The sequence below is a fragment of the Strongylocentrotus purpuratus genome, unplaced genomic scaffold (genome assembly GCF_000002235.5).
Source record: "Strongylocentrotus purpuratus isolate Spur 01 unplaced genomic scaffold, Spur_5.0 spur5_scaffold_4, whole genome shotgun sequence".
Taxonomy (NCBI): domain Eukaryota; kingdom Metazoa; phylum Echinodermata; class Echinoidea; order Camarodonta; family Strongylocentrotidae; genus Strongylocentrotus; species Strongylocentrotus purpuratus.
The window spans coordinates 28,223,765-28,243,669 of NW_022145610.1; the positions used below are offsets into that span (position 1 = coordinate 28,223,765).

General features: G+C 38.1%; 1 protein-coding gene across 1 annotated transcript in view; it reads left to right on the forward strand.

Annotated features, from left to right (window-relative positions):
• LOC115929142 overlaps positions 1-19,905 on the forward strand; it is a 30,314-nt gene that overhangs the window by 3,307 nt on the left and 7,102 nt on the right. Inside the window, exons 2-28 of the mRNA XM_030997456.1 lie at positions 3,217-3,537; positions 3,838-4,158; positions 4,459-4,779; positions 5,079-5,399; positions 5,700-6,020; positions 6,321-6,641; positions 6,942-7,262; positions 7,563-7,883; positions 8,184-8,504; positions 8,805-9,125; positions 9,426-9,746; positions 10,047-10,367; positions 10,668-10,988; positions 11,289-11,609; positions 11,910-12,230; positions 12,529-12,849; positions 13,150-13,470; positions 13,771-14,091; positions 14,392-14,712; positions 15,013-15,333; positions 15,634-15,954; positions 16,254-16,574; positions 16,875-17,195; positions 17,496-17,816; positions 18,117-18,437; positions 18,738-19,058; positions 19,359-19,679. Coding sequence (XP_030853316.1) covers positions 3,217-3,537; positions 3,838-4,158; positions 4,459-4,779; positions 5,079-5,399; positions 5,700-6,020; positions 6,321-6,641; positions 6,942-7,262; positions 7,563-7,883; positions 8,184-8,504; positions 8,805-9,125; positions 9,426-9,746; positions 10,047-10,367; positions 10,668-10,988; positions 11,289-11,609; positions 11,910-12,230; positions 12,529-12,849; positions 13,150-13,470; positions 13,771-14,091; positions 14,392-14,712; positions 15,013-15,333; positions 15,634-15,954; positions 16,254-16,574; positions 16,875-17,195; positions 17,496-17,816; positions 18,117-18,437; positions 18,738-19,058; positions 19,359-19,679 — 8,667 coding nt within the window. The remainder of the gene's footprint in view (positions 1-3,216; positions 3,538-3,837; positions 4,159-4,458; positions 4,780-5,078; positions 5,400-5,699; positions 6,021-6,320; positions 6,642-6,941; positions 7,263-7,562; positions 7,884-8,183; positions 8,505-8,804; positions 9,126-9,425; positions 9,747-10,046; positions 10,368-10,667; positions 10,989-11,288; positions 11,610-11,909; positions 12,231-12,528; positions 12,850-13,149; positions 13,471-13,770; positions 14,092-14,391; positions 14,713-15,012; positions 15,334-15,633; positions 15,955-16,253; positions 16,575-16,874; positions 17,196-17,495; positions 17,817-18,116; positions 18,438-18,737; positions 19,059-19,358; positions 19,680-19,905) is intronic.

Sequence of the window (19,905 nt, forward strand, 5' to 3'; positions counted from 1 at the left end):
TAAATTTTCAATAATTTATTGCATTTTATCCCGGTCCCCAACATAAAAAAAATCCTCTGGACGGCCATGCATTATGGCTCAAGGCATGGGCACACAAAAGATTTTTTTTATGTTGGGAGCACCCCCCTAAAAAAATCCTGCGTACGCGCCTGCATTCTTCACACTATTAATTCATATATTATGTATATAGTTGATATATAGTACAAGAAAATAGTAGCTACAGTTTTGATACTGAGTGAAGTTGTTGGGATGACTTTAGAGGCGTAAGATTGTGTTTTGTTGACACCAATAACAACAGCAACAATAAACAAAAACAACTATTGTTGATGGGCTGCGCCGAATTTATGCGGGTAGTTTTTGAAGAACCAAGCTGCCGACCTGCGGGTTGGAGCATCAACATGTTACGTAATAGCCACAGTCGTTCATTCCTTTATAAGGGAGTTCCTCCGTCTTGGGATTGCGTTGGCGTTCATAAAAAAAAAAGAAAATACGTAAGTTATGAACTCTTAAATTTGTAAACGTTGATTTCAAACCCCAATAGGTAAGTTCATGATGTACGCATTTGTCGGGGACCGTTTTACTCTGTAGTCTGTACGAAACAAAATCATGAATTGATAAAAGTAATACACTCAATGAACGTTAACTGTACATTATTACAGAACTCGTACGAACTAAATCTATTATTTCATCAGCAAGAAAAATGTAAATTAATGTTTAGCATAAAACAAAGGCTCCAAAGTTTTGTCACAAAGTTGCAAATTTGTGTTTGATTGATTAATTGCAATTTCTTTAAAGGGATAGTTGAGTTCTGTTTTCAGACCGCAAATGCCTTCAAAGTGCATGGTTATTGCTCTTATTCCTATCTTTGACATTTCTAGTGACCTTTTATAACATAAAATTGCTATGAAGGTAATTTTAGACCCCAAAATGTGTTAAATTTAGCCAATACGATCATACCAATGCAGCTCCGCTTTCCCCAAAATACGGTGACCGTTAATTAATTATTTAATTAAAAATAACAACACACGGGCCGGCTGGTTGTGCGTAAAATATCCAACAACAAAATGGCAACAAAAAATCCAACATTGGCATTGGCTGAAATAAGACGTAAATGCGCTATTTCGTTTTTTCAACGGCTTTTTCAAATTATCTAATATTTGTGGTGGTACACAAGTATTAGAAATCGTTATATTTATGGATATTTCAGCCGTCTCATAACCGATTTTGATCAAACAAATATGATTTTGTCATTTAAATTGTATTTTCTTTCAAAAATGACTCTCAGTTTTTCATTATCCCCCCCCCCCCCAAAAAAAAAAAAAATTATTTAGTGTAGCGCCCTCTGCAACAGGACTCAACTATCCCTTTAAACATTCTTCGTTTTTAATTTCTTTAAATTTTCCTCAACTTGACTTTCACTGATCTCTTTCTCCTTTTTCTGTGCCTATTATATGAAGCAACTAAATATTAGGGTGGACTTCCCTTTAAAGGAACTATGTCAACGACTATTAGTTGTCGAATCGACATAGGAGCTATAGAGCCAGTAAGTAATAGTCTGATTTTTAAGACCCTTGTACCGAATGGTTGTACGTTATATGCTGCGCAAAGATTCAATCAGTTTAATTTTGGCCATTACAAGAAGTGGGTTAATGATGTAGACAAATGCTCATGTACCCTTTACAGCTCAATTTATGTATGTTATTACCAAAGATGAAAAAAAGCCAGTCAGTCACTCAATAGTGTCTGACAGTTAAGTCTAGCAAGTAAACGGTTTCCTTGCATAACTTGAATATTAGGACATTGCTAACGTTTAAATTTCACAGATAGGACATACATGACATATTCATTATTCCTGCAAAGTTCTACATAATTTGATGTTGGCTGCAAAAGGGACATAGTATCTTTAACACCTGTCATTCGTATTCGAATTATGTTTATTCAAGTTAGGAATATTAGGGGGAAGAAGTGCTACACACGTTTACAGTTTAAAAAAAATGCAATTAAATGCATGATTTGCCATTATGGTCTTTTCTGTTATTCCATTTATTAATTTTGAGGACAATGCATATGGGTTTGGGTGTAGTTAGACATTAGGTAAAGAAGGGGCGAAATCAAGGGATATGGCATTTCTGCACGGACATGTTAATATATACCCTGGGAAAGTGGGAATGCATAAATACCTACCCCAGTCACAATATTGTACCCTTCCTCCATAATGAGATTGTGATGAATTTATGATGAAACACAAGACAAACAACTTCCTTACATAAAAATTTACAAAAGACCATCAAGTTCGTAGATGTAAGTCGTTTTTCTTCTTCTTAACAATCAAATTTAAAGGATGATGAATATCAGATAAATCTAAAAGTTTATGAAGTGTATAAATGCAAGAAAATAAAATATGATGAAATACACATGAAAAAAAAATCTTGAAAGAAAAAGAATGAGCTATAAAGGTGTGTAATGAACGAGATATGTATATTGACCATCCATTTAAGTGCACAAAGTGCTAATTTGAATGCTACAAAAGACTTCGAATGCTAAAAGTACACCTTTGCGATGTCAGAAATCGTGTTGCGCCAAATCGAATGACCAAATAGCGGAAGAAGCACATTATTCATTAATTTGAATGAAACATACATAGATTCTAACAAAAACTTCATAGATTTGAAAGCTAGAAAAAGGAATATAAACCCAAGATATATCTGACAGCACTAAAACCGTCGAATTTGAACGCAAGACATATTAATTTAAATGACAAACTCGCGAATTTAGCCGGAAAATCCTTTATTAAAGCGCAGGGTCCAAAGCAATGAAAATGACGCCTTGTGCGCAAGGGCTAAGTTTATAATCATACATTTCCATATTCAAAAAAATAATGGAATGCTTTATGTACATGTAATATATATATATATATATATATATATATATATATATATACAGTATATATATAATATTCTCGCACTTTTATATATTAAACAATACATATATATATATATATATATATATGTGTGTGTTATATTGAATAATCATAATGATCCTATTTTAACGGGGTTTTTTAAACATTAATTTTATCTTTTTTATAATTATCCTTTTTTTAATTCAGGCATAATCAACGAAAAAGTCTTCCCTAGTTCCTTTGTAAATAAATCAGCAAAAATCATCTCGAAGTGCTTTTCTTAGTCAACAAGAACAAATTATTTCTTCTTGTTACAGATGGTGAGGTACGTCTTGTGGGAGGCACCTCGGATTCTGAAGGCCGTGTAGAGGTCACCTACAATGGAGAATGGGGAACTGTTTGTGATGATGCTTGGGATACAAACGATGCCAGCGTGGTCTGTCGATCTCTCGGTTTTGCTGGTGCTCTTGAAGCTGTCTCATCGGCTGGATTCGGCCAAGGTATTGGAACCATCGTCCTTGATGACGTCAATTGCTCTGGAAATGAATCGAGTCTCTTTGAATGCTCGAATGGAGGTCTTGGAGTCAGTAACTGTGGTCATTCAGAAGATGCTGGAGTCCGTTGTCGAGTGCTTGAAGGTATGTTTAGATGAGTCATTGTTTATAAAGTAAACTTTGAATGTAATTCCTGCGTTCTATATGACATGTTGATTATCATGATAGTAATATTTCTTAGTATATCACGAAATCTGAGTGGAGTAACTTGTGGTATAAGAGGTAGTTCTGGACTTTTCATTAACGTGTACGTTCTTAACACTAATGATTGTGAATATATATCAATAAGATAAAAGAATCGTAGTTGGCCAAAATTATCTGAATTATAATATTTTTTGAAATTACTATTAGTATATAAGAACAAATGATTTATTCTTGTTACAGATGGTGAGGTACGTCTTGTGGGAGGCACCTCGGATTCTGAAGGCCGTGTAGAGGTCAGCTACAATGGAGAATGGGGAACTGTTTGTGATGATGCTTGGGATACAAACGATGCCAGCGTGGTCTGTCGATCTCTCGGTTTTGCTGGTGCTCTTGAAGCTGTCTCATCGGCTGGATTCGGCCAAGGTATTGGAACCATCGTCCTTGATGACGTCAATTGCTCTGGAAATGAATCGAGTCTCTTTGAATGCTCGAATGGAGGTCTTGGAGTCAGTAACTGTGGTCATTCAGAAGATGCTGGAGTCCGTTGTCGAGTGCTTGAAGGTATGTTTAGATGAGTCATTGTTTATAAAGTAAACTTTGAATGTAATTCCTGCGTTCTATATGACATGTTGATTATCATGATAGTAATATTTCTTAGTATATCACGAAATCTGAGTGGAGTAACTTGTGGTATAAGAGGTAGTTCTGGACTTTTCATTAACGTGTACGTTCTTAACACTAATGATTGTGAATATATATCAATAAGATAAAAGAATCGTAGTTGGCCAAAATTATCTGAATTATAATATTTTTTGAAATTACTATTAGTATATAAGAACAAATGATTTCTTCTTGTTACAGATGGTGAGGTACGTCTTGTGGGAGGCACCTCGGATTCTGAAGGCCGTGTAGAGGTCAGCTACAATGGAGAATGGGGAACTGTTTGTGATGATGCTTGGGATACAAACGATGCCAGCGTGGTCTGTCGATCTCTCGGTTTTGCTGGTGCTCTTGAAGCTGTCTCATCGGCTGGATTCGGCCAAGGTATTGGAACCATCGTCCTTGATGACGTCAATTGCTCTGGAAATGAATTGAGTCTCTTTGAATGCTCGAATGGAGGTCTTGGAGTCAGTAACTGTGGTCATTCAGAAGATGCTGGAGTCCGTTGTCGAGTGCTTGAAGGTATGTTTAGATGAGTCATTGTTTATAAAGTAAACTTTGAATGTAATTCCTGCGTTCTATATGACATGTTGATTATCATGATAGTAATATTTCTTAGTATATCACGAAATCTGAGTGGAGTAACTTGTGGTATAAGAGGTAGTTCTGGACTTTTCATTAACGTGTACGTTCTTAACACTAATGATTGTGAATATATATCAATAAGATAAAAGAATCGTAGTTGGCCAAAATTATCTGAATTATAATATTTTTGAAATTACTATTAGTATATAAGAACAAATGATTTCTTCTTGTTACAGATGGTGAGGTACGTCTTGTGGGAGGCACCTCGGATTCTGAAGGCCGTGTAGAGGTCAGCTACAATGGAGAATGGGGAACTGTTTGTGATGATGCTTGGGATACAAACGATGCCAGCGTGGTCTGTCGATCTCTCGGTTTTGCTGGTGCTCTTGAAGCTGTCTCATCGGCTGGATTCGGCCAAGGTATTGGAACCATCGTCCTTGATGACGTCAATTGTTCTGGAGAAGAATCGGCTCTCTTTGAATGCTCGAATCGAGGTCTTGGAGTCAGTAACTGTGGTCATTCAGAAGATGCTGGAGTCCGTTGTCGAGTGCTTGAAGGTACGTTTAGATGAGTCATTGTTTATAAAGTAAACTTTGAATGTAATTCCTGCGTTCTATATGACATGTTGATTATCATGATAGTAATATTTCTTAGTATATCACGAAATCTGAGTGGAGTAACTTGTGGTATAAGAGGTAGTTCTGGACTTTTCATTAACGTGTACGTTCTTAACACTAATGATTGTAAATATATATCAATAAGATAAAAGAATCGTAATTGGCCAAAATTATCTGAATTATAATATTTTTTGAAAGTATTATTAGTCAACAAGAACAAATTATTTCTTCTTGTTACAGATGGTGAGGTACGTCTTGTGGGAGGCACCTCGGATTCTGAAGGCCGTGTAGAGGTCAGCTACAATGGAGAATGGGGAACTGTTTGTGATGATGCTTGGGATACAAACGATGCCAGCGTGGTCTGTCGATCTCTCGGTTTTGCTGGTGCTCTTGAAGCTGTCTCATCGGCTGGATTCGGCCAAGGTATTGGAACCATCGTCCTTGATGACGTCAATTGCTCTGGAAATGAATCGAGTCTCTTTGAATGCTCGAATGGAGGTCTTGGAGTCAGTAACTGTGGTCATTCAGAAGATGCTGGAGTCCGTTGTCGAGTGCTTGAAGGTATGTTTAGATGAGTCATTGTTTATAAAGTAAACTTTGAATGTAATTCCTGCGTTCTATATGACATGTTGATTATCATGATAGTAATATTTCTTAGTATATCACGAAATCTGAGTGGAGTAACTTGTGGTATAAGAGGTAGTTCTGGACTTTTCATTAACGTGTACGTTCTTAACACTAATGATTGTGAATATATATCAATAAGATAAAAGAATCGTAGTTGGCCAAAATTATCTGAATTATAATATTTTTTGAAATTACTATTAGTATATAAGAACAAATGATTTCTTCTTGTTACAGATGGTGAGGTACGTCTTGTGGGAGGCACCTCGGATTCTGAAGGCCGTGTAGAGGTCAGCTACAATGGAGAATGGGGAACTGTTTGTGATGATGCTTGGGATACAAACGATGCCAGCGTGGTCTGTCGATCTCTCGGTTTTGCTGGTGCTCTTGAAGCTGTCTCATCGGCTGGATTCGGCCAAGGTATTGGAACCATCGTCCTTGATGACGTCAATTGCTCTGGAAATGAATTGAGTCTCTTTGAATGCTCGAATGGAGGTCTTGGAGTCAGTAACTGTGGTCATTCAGAAGATGCTGGAGTCCGTTGTCGAGTGCTTGAAGGTACGTTTAGATGAGTCATTGTTTATAAAGTAAACTTTGAATGTAATTCCTGCGTTCTATATGACATGTTGACTATCATGATAGTAATATTTCTTAGTATATCACGAAATCTGAGTGGAGTAACTTGTGGTATAAGAGGTAGTTCTGGACTTTTCATTAACGTGTACGTTCTTAACACTAATGATTGTAAATATATATCAATAAGATAAAAGAATCGTAATTGGCCAAAATTATCTGAATTATAATATTTTTTGAAAGTATTATTAGTCAACAAGAACAAATTATTTCTTCTTGTTACAGATGGTGAGGCACGTCTTGTGGGAGGCACCTCGGATTCTGAAGGCCGTGTAGAGGTCAGCTACAATGGAGAATGGGGAACTGTTTGTGATGATGCTTGGGATACAAACGATGCCAGCGTGGTCTGTCGATCTCTCGGTTTTGCTGGTGCTCTTGAAGCTGTCTCATCGGCTGGATTCGGCCAAGGTATTGGAACCATCGTCCTTGATGACGTCAATTGCTCTGGAAATGAATCGAGTCTCTTTGAATGCTCGAATGGAGGTCTTGGAGTCAGTAACTGTGGTCATTCAGAAGATGCTGGAGTCCGTTGTCGAGTGCTTGAAGGTATGTTTAGATGAGTCATTGTTTATAAAGTAAACTTTGAATGTAATTCCTGCGTTCTATATGACATGTTGATTATCATGATAGTAATATTTCTTAGTATATCACGAAATCTGAGTGGAGTAACTTGTGGTATAAGAGGTAGTTCTGGACTTTTCATTAACGTGTACGTTCTTAACACTAATGGTTGTGAATATATATCAATAAGATAAAAGAATCGTAGTTGGCCAAAATTATCTGAATTATAATATTTTTTGAAATTACTATTAGTATATAAGAACAAATGATTTATTCTTGTTACAGATGGTGAGGTACGTCTTGTGGGAGGCACCTCGGATTCTGAAGGCCGTGTAGAGGTCAGCTACAATGGAGAATGGGGAACTGTTTGTGATGATGCTTGGGATACAAACGATGCCAGCGTGGTCTGTCGATCTCTCGGTTTTGCTGGTGCTCTTGAAGCTGTCTCATCGGCTGGATTCGGCCAAGGTATTGGAACCATCGTCCTTGATGACGTCAATTGCTCTGGAAATGAATCGAGTCTCTTTGAATGCTCGAATGGAGGTCTTGGAGTCAGTAACTGTGGTCATTCAGAAGATGCTGGAGTCCGTTGTCGAGTGCTTGAAGGTATGTTTAGATGAGTCATTGTTTATAAAGTAAACTTTGAATGTAATTCCTGCGTTCTATATGACATGTTGATTATCATGATAGTAATATTTCTTAGTATATCACGAAATCTGAGTGGAGTAACTTGTGGTATAAGAGGTAGTTCTGGACTTTTCATTAACGTGTACGTTCTTAACACTAATGATTGTGAATATATATCAATAAGATAAAAGAATCGTAGTTGGCCAAAATTATCTGAATTATAATATTTTTTGAAATTACTATTAGTATATAAGAACAAATGATTTATTCTTGTTACAGATGGTGAGGTACGTCTTGTGGGAGGCACCTCGGATTCTGAAGGCCGTGTAGAGGTCAGCTACAATGGAGAATGGGGAACTGTTTGTGATGATGCTTGGGATACAAACGATGCCAGCGTGGTCTGTCGATCTCTCGGTTTTGCTGGTGCTCTTGAAGCTGTCTCATCGGCTGGATTCGGCCAAGGTATTGGAACCATCGTCCTTGATGACGTCAATTGCTCTGGAAATGAATTGAGTCTCTTTGAATGCTCGAATGGAGGTCTTGGAGTCAGTAACTGTGGTCATTCAGAAGATGCTGGAGTCCGTTGTCGAGTGCTTGAAGGTACGTTTAGATGAGTCATTGTTTATAAAGTAAACTTTGAATGTAATTCCTGCGTTCTATATGACATGTTGATTATCATGATAGTAATATTTCTTAGTATATCACGAAATCTGAGTGGAGTAACTTGTGGTATAAGAGGTAGTTCTGGACTTTTCATTAACGTGTACGTTCTTAACACTAATGATTGTAAATATATATCAATAAGATAAAAGAATCGTAATTGGCCAAAATTATCTGAATTATAATATTTTTTGAAAGTATTATTAGTCAACAAGAACAAATTATTTCTTCTTGTTACAGATGGTGAGGTACGTCTTGTGGGAGGCACCTCGGATTCTGAAGGCCGTGTAGAGGTCAGCTACAATGGAGAATGGGGAACTGTTTGTGATGATGCTTGGGATACAAACGATGCCAGCGTGGTCTGTCGATCTCTCGGTTTTGCTGGTGCTCTTGAAGCTGTCTCATCGGCTGGATTCGGCCAAGGTATTGGAACCATCGTCCTTGATGACGTCAATTGCTCTGGAAATGAATCGAGTCTCTTTGAATGCTCGAATGGAGGTCTTGGAGTCAGTAACTGTGGTCATTCAGAAGATGCTGGAGTCCGTTGTCGAGTGCTTGAAGGTATGTTTAGATGAGTCATTGTTTATAAAGTAAACTTTGAATGTAATTCCTGCGTTCTATATGACATGTTGATTATCATGATAGTAATATTTCTTAGTATATCACGAAATCTGAGTGGAGTAACTTGTGGTATAAGAGGTAGTTCTGGACTTTTCATTAACGTGTACGTTCTTAACACTAATGGTTGTAAATATATATCAATAAGATAAAAGAATCGTAATTGGCCAAAATTATCTGAATTATAATATTTTTTGAAATTACTATTAGTATATAAGAACAAATGATTTATTCTTGTTACAGATGGTGAGGTACGTCTTGTGGGAGGCACCTCGGATTCTGAAGGCCGTGTAGAGGTCAGCTACAATGGAGAATGGGGAACTGTTTGTGATGATGCTTGGGATACAAACGATGCCAGCGTGGTCTGTCGATCTCTCGGTTTTGCTGGTGCTCTTGAAGCTGTCTCATCGGCTGGATTCGGCCAAGGTATTGGAACCATCGTCCTTGATGACGTCAATTGCTCTGGAAATGAATTGAGTCTCTTTGAATGCTCGAATGGAGGTCTTGGAGTCAGTAACTGTGGTCATTCAGAAGATGCTGGAGTCCGTTGTCGAGTGCTTGAAGGTACGTTTAGATGAGTCATTGTTTATAAAGTAAACTTTGAATGTAATTCCTGCGTTCTATATGACATGTTGATTATCATGATAGTAATATTTCTTAGTATATCACGAAATCTGAGTGGAGTAACTTGTGGTATAAGAGGTAGTTCTGGACTTTTCATTAACGTGTACGTTCTTAACACTAATGGTTGTAAATATATATCAATAAGATAAAAGAATCGTAATTGGCCAAAATTATCTGAATTATAATATTTTTTGAAAGTATTATTAGTCAACAAGAACAAATTATTTCTTCTTGTTACAGATGGTGAGGTACGTCTTGTGGGAGGCACCTCGGATTCTGAAGGCCGTGTAGAGGTCAGCTACAATGGAGAATGGGGAACTGTTTGTGATGATGCTTGGGATACAAACGATGCCAGCGTGGTCTGTCGATCTCTCGGTTTTGCTGGTGCTCTTGAAGCTGTCTCATCGGCTGGATTCGGCCAAGGTATTGGAACCATCGTCCTTGATGACGTCAATTGCTCTGGAAATGAATCGAGTCTCTTTGAATGCTCGAATGGAGGTCTTGGAGTCAGTAACTGTGGTCATTCAGAAGATGCTGGAGTCCGTTGTCGAGTGCTTGAAGGTATGTTTAGATGAGTCATTGTTTATAAAGTAAACTTTGAATGTAATTCCTGCGTTCTATATGACATGTTGATTATCATGATAGTAATATTTCTTAGTATATCACGAAATCTGAGTGGAGTAACTTGTGGTATAAGAGGTAGTTCTGGACTTTTCATTAACGTGTACGTTCTTAACACTAATGATTGTGAATATATATCAATAAGATAAAAGAATCGTAGTTGGCCAAAATTATCTGAATTATAATATTTTTTGAAATTACTATTAGTATATAAGAACAAATGATTTATTCTTGTTACAGATGGTGAGGTACGTCTTGTGGGAGGCACCTCGGATTCTGAAGGCCGTGTAGAGGTCAGCTACAATGGAGAATGGGGAACTGTTTGTGATGATGCTTGGGATACAAACGATGCCAGCGTGGTCTGTCGATCTCTCGGTTTTGCTGGTGCTCTTGAAGCTGTCTCATCGGCTGGATTCGGCCAAGGTATTGGAACCATCGTCCTTGATGACGTCAATTGCTCTGGAAATGAATTGAGTCTCTTTGAATGCTCGAATGGAGGTCTTGGAGTCAGTAACTGTGGTCATTCAGAAGATGCTGGAGTCCGTTGTCGAGTGCTTGAAGGTACGTTTAGATGAGTCATTGTTTATAAAGTAAACTTTGAATGTAATTCCTGCGTTCTATATGACATGTTGATTATCATGATAGTAATATTTCTTAGTATATCACGAAATCTGAGTGGAGTAACTTGTGGTATAAGAGGTAGTTCTGGACTTTTCATTAACGTGTACGTTCTTAACACTAATGATTGTAAATATATATCAATAAGATAAAAGAATCGTAATTGGCCAAAATTATCTGAATTATAATATTTTTTGAAAGTATTATTAGTCAACAAGAACAAATTATTTCTTCTTGTTACAGATGGTGAGGTACGTCTTGTGGGAGGCACCTCGGATTCTGAAGGCCGTGTAGAGGTCAGCTACAATGGAGAATGGGGAACTGTTTGTGATGATGCTTGGGATACAAACGATGCCAGCGTGGTCTGTCGATCTCTCGGTTTTGCTGGTGCTCTTGAAGCTGTCTCATCGGCTGGATTCGGCCAAGGTATTGGAACCATCGTCCTTGATGACGTCAATTGCTCTGGAAATGAATCGAGTCTCTTTGAATGCTCGAATGGAGGTCTTGGAGTCAGTAACTGTGGTCATTCAGAAGATGCTGGAGTCCGTTGTCGAGTGCTTGAAGGTATGTTTAGATGAGTCATTGTTTATAAAGTAAACTTTGAATGTAATTCCTGCGTTCTATATGACATGTTGATTATCATGATAGTAATATTTCTTAGTATATCACGAAATCTGAGTGGAGTAACTTGTGGTATAAGAGGTAGTTCTGGACTTTTCATTAACGTGTACGTTCTTAACACTAATGATTGTAAATATATATCAATAAGATAAAAGAATCGTAATTGGCCAAAATTATCTGAATTATAATATTTTTTGAAATTACTATTAGTATATAAGAACAAATGATTTATTCTTGTTACAGATGGTGAGGTACGTCTTGTGGGAGGCACCTCGGATTCTGAAGGCCGTGTAGAGGTCAGCTACAATGGAGAATGGGGAACTGTTTGTGATGATGCTTGGGATACAAACGATGCCAGCGTGGTCTGTCGATCTCTCGGTTTTGCTGGTGCTCTTGAAGCTGTCTCATCGGCTGGATTCGGCCAAGGTATTGGAACCATCGTCCTTGATGACGTCAATTGCTCTGGAAATGAATTGAGTCTCTTTGAATGCTCGAATGGAGGTCTTGGAGTCAGTAACTGTGGTCATTCAGAAGATGCTGGAGTCCGTTGTCGAGTGCTTGAAGGTACGTTTAGATGAGTCATTGTTTATAAAGTAAACTTTGAATGTAATTCCTGCGTTCTATATGACATGTTGATTATCATGATAGTAATATTTCTTAGTATATCACGAAATCTGAGTGGAGTAACTTGTGGTATAAGAGGTAGTTCTGGACTTTTCATTAACTTGTACGTTCTTAACACTAATGGTTGTAAATATATCAATAAGATAAAAGAATCGTAATTGGCCAAAATTATCTGAATTATAATATTTTTTGAAAGTATTATTAGTCAACAAGAACAAATTATTTCTTCTTGTTACAGATGGTGAGGTACGTCTTGTGGGAGGCACCTCGGATTCTGAAGGCCGTGTAGAGGTCAGCTACAATGGAGAATGGGGAACTGTTTGTGATGATGCTTGGGATACAAACGATGCCAGCGTGGTCTGTCGATCTCTCGGTTTTGCTGGTGCTCTTGAAGCTGTCTCATCGGCTGGATTCGGCCAAGGTATTGGAACCATCGTCCTTGATGACGTCAATTGCTCTGGAAATGAATCGAGTCTCTTTGAATGCTCGAATGGAGGTCTTGGAGTCAGTAACTGTGGTCATTCAGAAGATGCTGGAGTCCGTTGTCGAGTGCTTGAAGGTATGTTTAGATGAGTCATTGTTTATAAAGTAAACTTTGAATGTAATTCCTGCGTTCTATATGACATGTTGATTATCATGATAGTAATATTTCTTAGTATATCACGAAATCTGAGTGGAGTAACTTGTGGTATAAGAGGTAGTTCTGGACTTTTCATTAACGTGTACGTTCTTAACACTAATGATTGTGAATATATATCAATAAGATAAAAGAATCGTAGTTGGCCAAAATTATCTGAATTATAATATTTTTTGAAATTACTATTAGTATATAAGAACAAATGATTTATTCTTGTTACAGATGGTGAGGTACGTCTTGTGGGAGGCACCTCGGATTCTGAAGGCCGTGTAGAGGTCAGCTACAATGGAGAATGGGGAACTGTTTGTGATGATGCTTGGGATACAAACGATGCCAGCGTGGTCTGTCGATCTCTCGGTTTTGCTGGTGCTCTTGAAGCTGTCTCATCGGCTGGATTCTGCCAAGGTATTGGAACCATCGTCCTTGATGACGTCAATTGCTCTGGAAATGAATCGAGTCTCTTTGAATGCTCGAATGGAGGTCTTGGAGTCAGTAACTGTGGTCATTCAGAAGATGCTGGAGTCCGTTGTCGAGTGCTTGAAGGTATGTTTAGATGAGTCATTGTTTATAAAGTAAACTTTGAATGTAATTCCTGCGTTCTATATGACATGTTGATTATCATGATAGTAATATTTCTTAGTATATCACGAAATCTGAGTGGAGTAACTTGTGGTATAAGAGGTAGTTCTGGACTTTTCATTAACGTGTACGTTCTTAACACTAATGATTGTAAATATATATCAATAAGATAAAAGAATCGTAATTGGCCAAAATTATCTGAATTATAATATTTTTTGAAAGTATTATTAGTCAACAAGAACAAATTATTTCTTCTTGTTACAGATGGTGAGGTACGTCTTGTGGGAGGCACCTCGGATTCTGAAGGCCGTGTAGAGGTCAGCTACAATGGAGAATGGGGAACTGTTTGTGATGATGCTTGGGATACAAACGATGCCAGCGTGGTCTGTCGATCTCTCGGTTTTGCTGGTGCTCTTGAAGCTGTCTCATCGGCTGGATTCGGCCAAGGTATTGGAACCATCGTCCTTGATGACGTCAATTGCTCTGGAAATGAATTGAGTCTCTTTGAATGCTCGAATGGAGGTCTTGGAGTCAGTAACTGTGGTCATTCAGAAGATGCTGGAGTCCGTTGTCGAGTGCTTGAAGGTACGTTTAGATGAGTCATTGTTTATAAAGTAAACTTTGAATGTAATTCCTGCGTTCTATATGACATGTTGATTATCATGATAGTAATATTTCTTAGTATATCACGAAATCTGAGTGGAGTAACTTGTGGTATAAGAGGTAGTTCTGGACTTTTCATTAACGTGTACGTTCTTAACACTAATGATTTTGAATATATATCAATAAGATAAAAGAATCGTAATTGGCCAAAATTATCTGAATTATAATATTTTTTGAAAGTATTATTAGTCAACAAGAACAAATTATTTCTTCTTGTTACAGATGGTGAGGTACGTCTTGTGGGAGGCACCTCGGATTCTGAAGGCCGTGTAGAGGTCAGCTACAATGGAGAATGGGGAACTGTTTGTGATGATGCTTGGGATACAAACGATGCCAGCGTGGTCTGTCGATCTCTCGGTTTTGCTGGTGCTCTTGAAGCTGTCTCATCGGCTGGATTCGGCCAAGGTATTGGAACCATCGTCCTTGATGACGTCAATTGTTCTGGAGAAGAATCGGCTCTCTTTGAATGCTCGAATCGAGGTCTTGGAGTCAGTAACTGTGGTCATTCAGAAGATGCTGGAGTCCGTTGTCGAGTGCTTGAAAGTATGTTTAGATGAGTCATTGTTTATAAAGTAAACTTTGAATGTAATTCCTGCGTTCTATATGACATGTTGATTATCATGATAGTAATATTTCTTAGTATATCACGAAATCTGAGTGGAGTAACTTGTAGTATAAGAGGTAGTTCTGGACTTTTCATTAACGTGTACGTTCTTAACACTAATGATTGTGAATATATATCAATAAGATAAAAGAATCGTAATTGGCCAAAATTATCTGAATTATAATATTTTTTGAAATTACTATTAGTATATAAGAACAAATGATTTATTCTTGTTACAGATGGTGAGGTACGTCTTGTGGGAGGCACCTCGGATTCTGAAGGCCGTGTAGAGGTCAGCTACAATGGAGAATGGGGAACTGTTTGTGATGATGCTTGGGATACAAACGATGCCAGCGTGGTCTGTCGATCTCTCGGTTTTGCTGGTGCTCTTGAAGCTGTCTCATCGGCTGGATTCGGCCAAGGTATTGGAACCATCGTCCTTGATGACGTCAATTGCTCTGGAAATGAATTGAGTCTCTTTGAATGCTCGAATGGAGGTCTTGGAGTCAGTAACTGTGGTCATTCAGAAGATGCTGGAGTCCGTTGTCGAGTGCTTGAAGGTACGTTTAGATGAGTCATTGTTTATAAAGTAAACTTTGAATGTAATTCCTGCGTTCTATATGACATGTTGATTATCATGATAGTAATATTTCTTAGTATATCACGAAATCTGAGTGGAGTAACTTGTGGTATAAGAGGTAGTTCTGGACTTTTCATTAACGTGTACGTTCTTAACACTAATGGTTGTGAATATATATCAATAAGATAAAAGAATCGTAATTGGCCAAAATTATCTGAATTATAATATTTTTTGAAAGTATTATTAGTCAACAAGAACAAATTATTTCTTCTTGTTACAGATGGTGAGGTACGTCTTGTGGGAGGCACCTCAGATTCTGAAGGCCGTGTAGAGGTCAGCTACAATGGAGAATGGGGAACTGTTTGTGATGATGCTTGGGATACAAACGATGCCAGCGTGGTCTGTCGATCTCTCGGTTTTGCTGGTGCTCTTGAAGCTGTCTCATCGGCTGGATTCGGCCAAGGTATTGGAACCATCGTCCTTGATGACGTCAATTGCTCTGGAAATGAATTGAGTCTCTTTGAATGCTCGAATGGAGGTCTTGGAGTCAGTAACTGTGGTCATTCAGAAGATGCTGGAGTCCGTTGTCGAGTGCTTGAAAGTATGTTTAGATGAGTCATTGTTTATAAAGTAACTTTGAATGTAATTCCTGCGTTCTATATGACATGTTGATTATCATGATAGTAATATTTCTTAGTATATCACGAAATCTGAGTGGAGTAACTTGTGGTATAAGAGGTAGTTCTGGACTTTTCATTAACGTGTACGTTCTTAACACTAATGATTGTGAATATATATCAATAAGATAAAAGAATCGTAATTGGCCAAAATTATCTGAATTATAATATTTTTTGAAATTACTATTAGTATATAAGAACAAATGATTTCTTCTTGTTACAGATGGTGAGGTACGTCTTGTGGGAGGCACCTCGGATTCTGAAGGCCGTGTAGAGGTCAGCTACAATGGAGAATGGGGAACTGTTTGTGATGATGCTTGGGATACAAACGATGCCAGCGTGGTCTGTCGATCTCTCGGTTTTGCTGGTGCTCTTGAAGCTGTCTCATCGGCTGGATTCGGCCAAGGTATTGGAACCATCGTCCTTGATGACGTCAATTGCTCTGGAAATGAATTGAGTCTCTTTGAATGCTCGAATGGAGGTCTTGGAGTCAGTAACTGTGGTCATTCAGAAGATGCTGGAGTCCGTTGTCGAGTGCTTGAAGGTATGTTTAGATGAGTCATTGTTTATAAAGTAAACTTTGAATGTAATTCCTGCGTTCTATATGACATGTTGATTATCATGATAGTAATATTTCTTAGTATATCACGAAATCTGAGTGGAGTAACTTGTGGTATAAGAGGTAGTTCTGGACTTTTCATTAACGTGTACGTTCTTAACACTAATGATTGTGAATATATATCAATAAGATAAAAGAATCGTAGTTGGCCAAAATTATCTGAATTATAATATTTTTTGAAATTACTATTAGTATATAAGAACAAATGATTTATTCTTGTTACAGATGGTGAGGTACGTCTTGTGGGAGGCACCTCGGATTCTGAAGGCCGTGTAGAGGTCAGCTACAATGGAGAATGGGGAACTGTTTGTGATGATGCTTGGGATACAAACGATGCCAGCGTGGTCTGTCGATCTCTCGGTTTTGCTGGTGCTCTTGAAGCTGTCTCATCGGCTGGATTCGGCCAAGGTATTGGAACCATCGTCCTTGATGACGTCAATTGCTCTGGAAATGAATGGAGTCTCTTTGAATGCTCGAATGGAGGTCTTGGAGTCAGTAACTGTGGTCATTCAGAAGATGCTGGCGTCCGTTGTCGAGTGCTTGAAGGTACGTTTAGATGAGTCATTGTTTATAAAGTAAACTTTGAATGTAATTCCTGCGTTCTATATGACATGTTGATTATCATGATAGTAATATTTCTTAGTATATCACGAAATCTGAGTGGAGTAACTTGTGGTATAAGAGGTAGTTCTGGACTTTTCATTAACGTGTACGTTCTTAACACTAATGATTGTAAATATATATCAATAAGATAAAAGAATCGTAATTGGCCAAAATTATCTGAATTATAATATTTTTTGAAAGTATTATTAGTCAACAAGAACAAATTATTTCTTCTTGTTACAGATGGTGAGGTACGTCTTGTGGGAGGCACCTCGGATTCTGAAGGCCGTGTAGAGGTCAGCTACAATGGAGAATGGGGAACTGTTTGTGATGATGCTTGGGATACAAACGATGCCAGCGTGGTCTGTCGATCTCTCGGTTTTGCTGGTGCTCTTGAAGCTGTCTCATCGGCTGGATTCGGCCAAGGTATTGGAACCATCGTCCTTGATGACGTCAATTGCTCTGGAAATGAATCGAGTCTCTTTGAATGCTCGAATGGAGGTCTTGGAGTCAGTAACTGTGGTCATTCAGAAGATGCTGGAGTCCGTTGTCGAGTGCTTGAAGGTATGTTTAGATGAGTCATTGTTTATAAAGTAAACTTTGAATGTAATTCCTGCGTTCTATATGACATGTTGATTATCATGATAGTAATATTTCTTAGTATATCACGAAATCTGAGTGGAGTAACTTGTGGTATAAGAGGTAGTTCTGGACTTTTCATTAACGTGTACGTTCTTAACACTAATGATTGTAAATATATATCAATAAGATAAAAGAATCGTAATTGGCCAAAATTATCTGAATTATAATATTTTTTGAAATTACTATTAGTATATAAGAACAAATGATTTATTCTTGTTACAGATGGTGAGGTACGTCTTGTGGGAGGCACCTCGGATTCTGAAGGCCGTGTAGAGGTCAGCTACAATGGAGAATGGGGAACTGTTTGCGATGATGCTTGGGATACAAACGATGCCAGCGTGGTCTGTCGATCTCTCGGTTTTGCTGGTGCTCTTGAAGCTGTCTCATCGGCTGGATTCGGCCAAGGTATTGGAACCATCGTCCTTGATGACGTCAATTGCTCTGGAAATGAATCGAGTCTCTTTGAATGCTCGAATGGAGTTCTTGGAGTCAGTAACTGTGGTCATTCAGAAGATGCTGGAGTCCGTTGTCGAGTGCTTGAAGGTATGTTTAGATGAGTCATTGTTTATAAAGTAAACTTTGAATGTAATTCCTGCGTTCTATATGACATGTTGATTATCATGATAGTAATATTTCTTAGTATATCACGAAATCTGAGTGGAGTAACTTGTGGTATAAGAGGTAGTTCTGGACTTTTCATTAACGTGTACGTTCTTAACACTAATGATTGTGAATATATATCAATAAGATAAAAGAATCGTAATTGGCCAAAATTATCTGAATTATAATATTTTTTGAAAGTATTATTAGTCAACAAGAACAAATTATTTCTTCTTGTTACAGATGGTGAGGTACGTCTTGTGGGAGGCACCTCAGATTCTGAAGGCCGTGTAGAGGTCAGCTACAATGGAGAATGGGGAACTGTTTGTGATGATGCTTGGGATACAAACGATGCCAGCGTGGTCTGTCGATCTCTCGGTTTTGCTGGTGCTCTTGAAGCTGTCTCATCGGCTGGATTCGGCCAAGGTATTGGAACCATCGTCCTTGATGACGTCAATTGCTCTGGAAATGAATTGAGTCTCTTTGAATGCTCGAATGGAGGTCTTGGAGTCAGTAACTGTGGTCATTCAGAAGATGCTGGAGTCCGTTGTCGAGTGCTTGAAGGTACGTTTAGATGAGTCATTGTTTATAAAGTAAACTTTGAATGTAATTCCTGCGTTCTATATGACATGTTGATTATCATGATAGTAATATTTCTTAGTATGTCACGAAATCTGAGTGGAGTAACTTGTGGTATAAGAGGTAGTTCTGGACTTTTCATTAACGTGTACGTTCTTAACACTAATGATTTTGAATATATATCAATAAGATAAAAGAATCGTAATTGGCCAAAATTATCTGAATTATAATATTTTTTGAAAGTATTATTAGTCAACAAGAACAAATTATTTCTTCTTGTTACAGATGGTGAGGTACGTCTTGTGGGAGGCACCTCGGATTCTGAAGGCCGTGTAGAGGTCAGCTACAATGGAGAATGGGGAACTGTTTGTGATGATGCTTGGGATACAAACGATGCCAGCGTGGTCTGTCGATCTCTCGGTTTTGCTGGTGCTCTTGAAGCTGTCTCATCGGCTGGATTCGGCCAAGGTATTGGAACCATCGTCCTAGATGACGTCAATTGCTCTGGAAATGAATCGAGTCTCTTTGAATGCTCGAATGGAGGTCTTGGAGTCAGTAACTGTGGTCATTCAGAAGATGCTGGAGTCCGTTGTCGAGTGCTTGAAGGTATGTTTAGATGAGTCATTGTTTATAAAGTAAACTTTGAATGTAATTCCTGCGTTCTATATGACATGTTGATTATCATGATAGTAATATTTCTTAGTATATCACGAAATCTGAGTGGAGTAACTTGTGGTATAAGAGGTAGTTCTGGACTTTTCATTAACGTGTACGTTCTTAACACTAATGATTGTGAATATATATCAATAAGATAAAAGAATCGTAGTTGGCC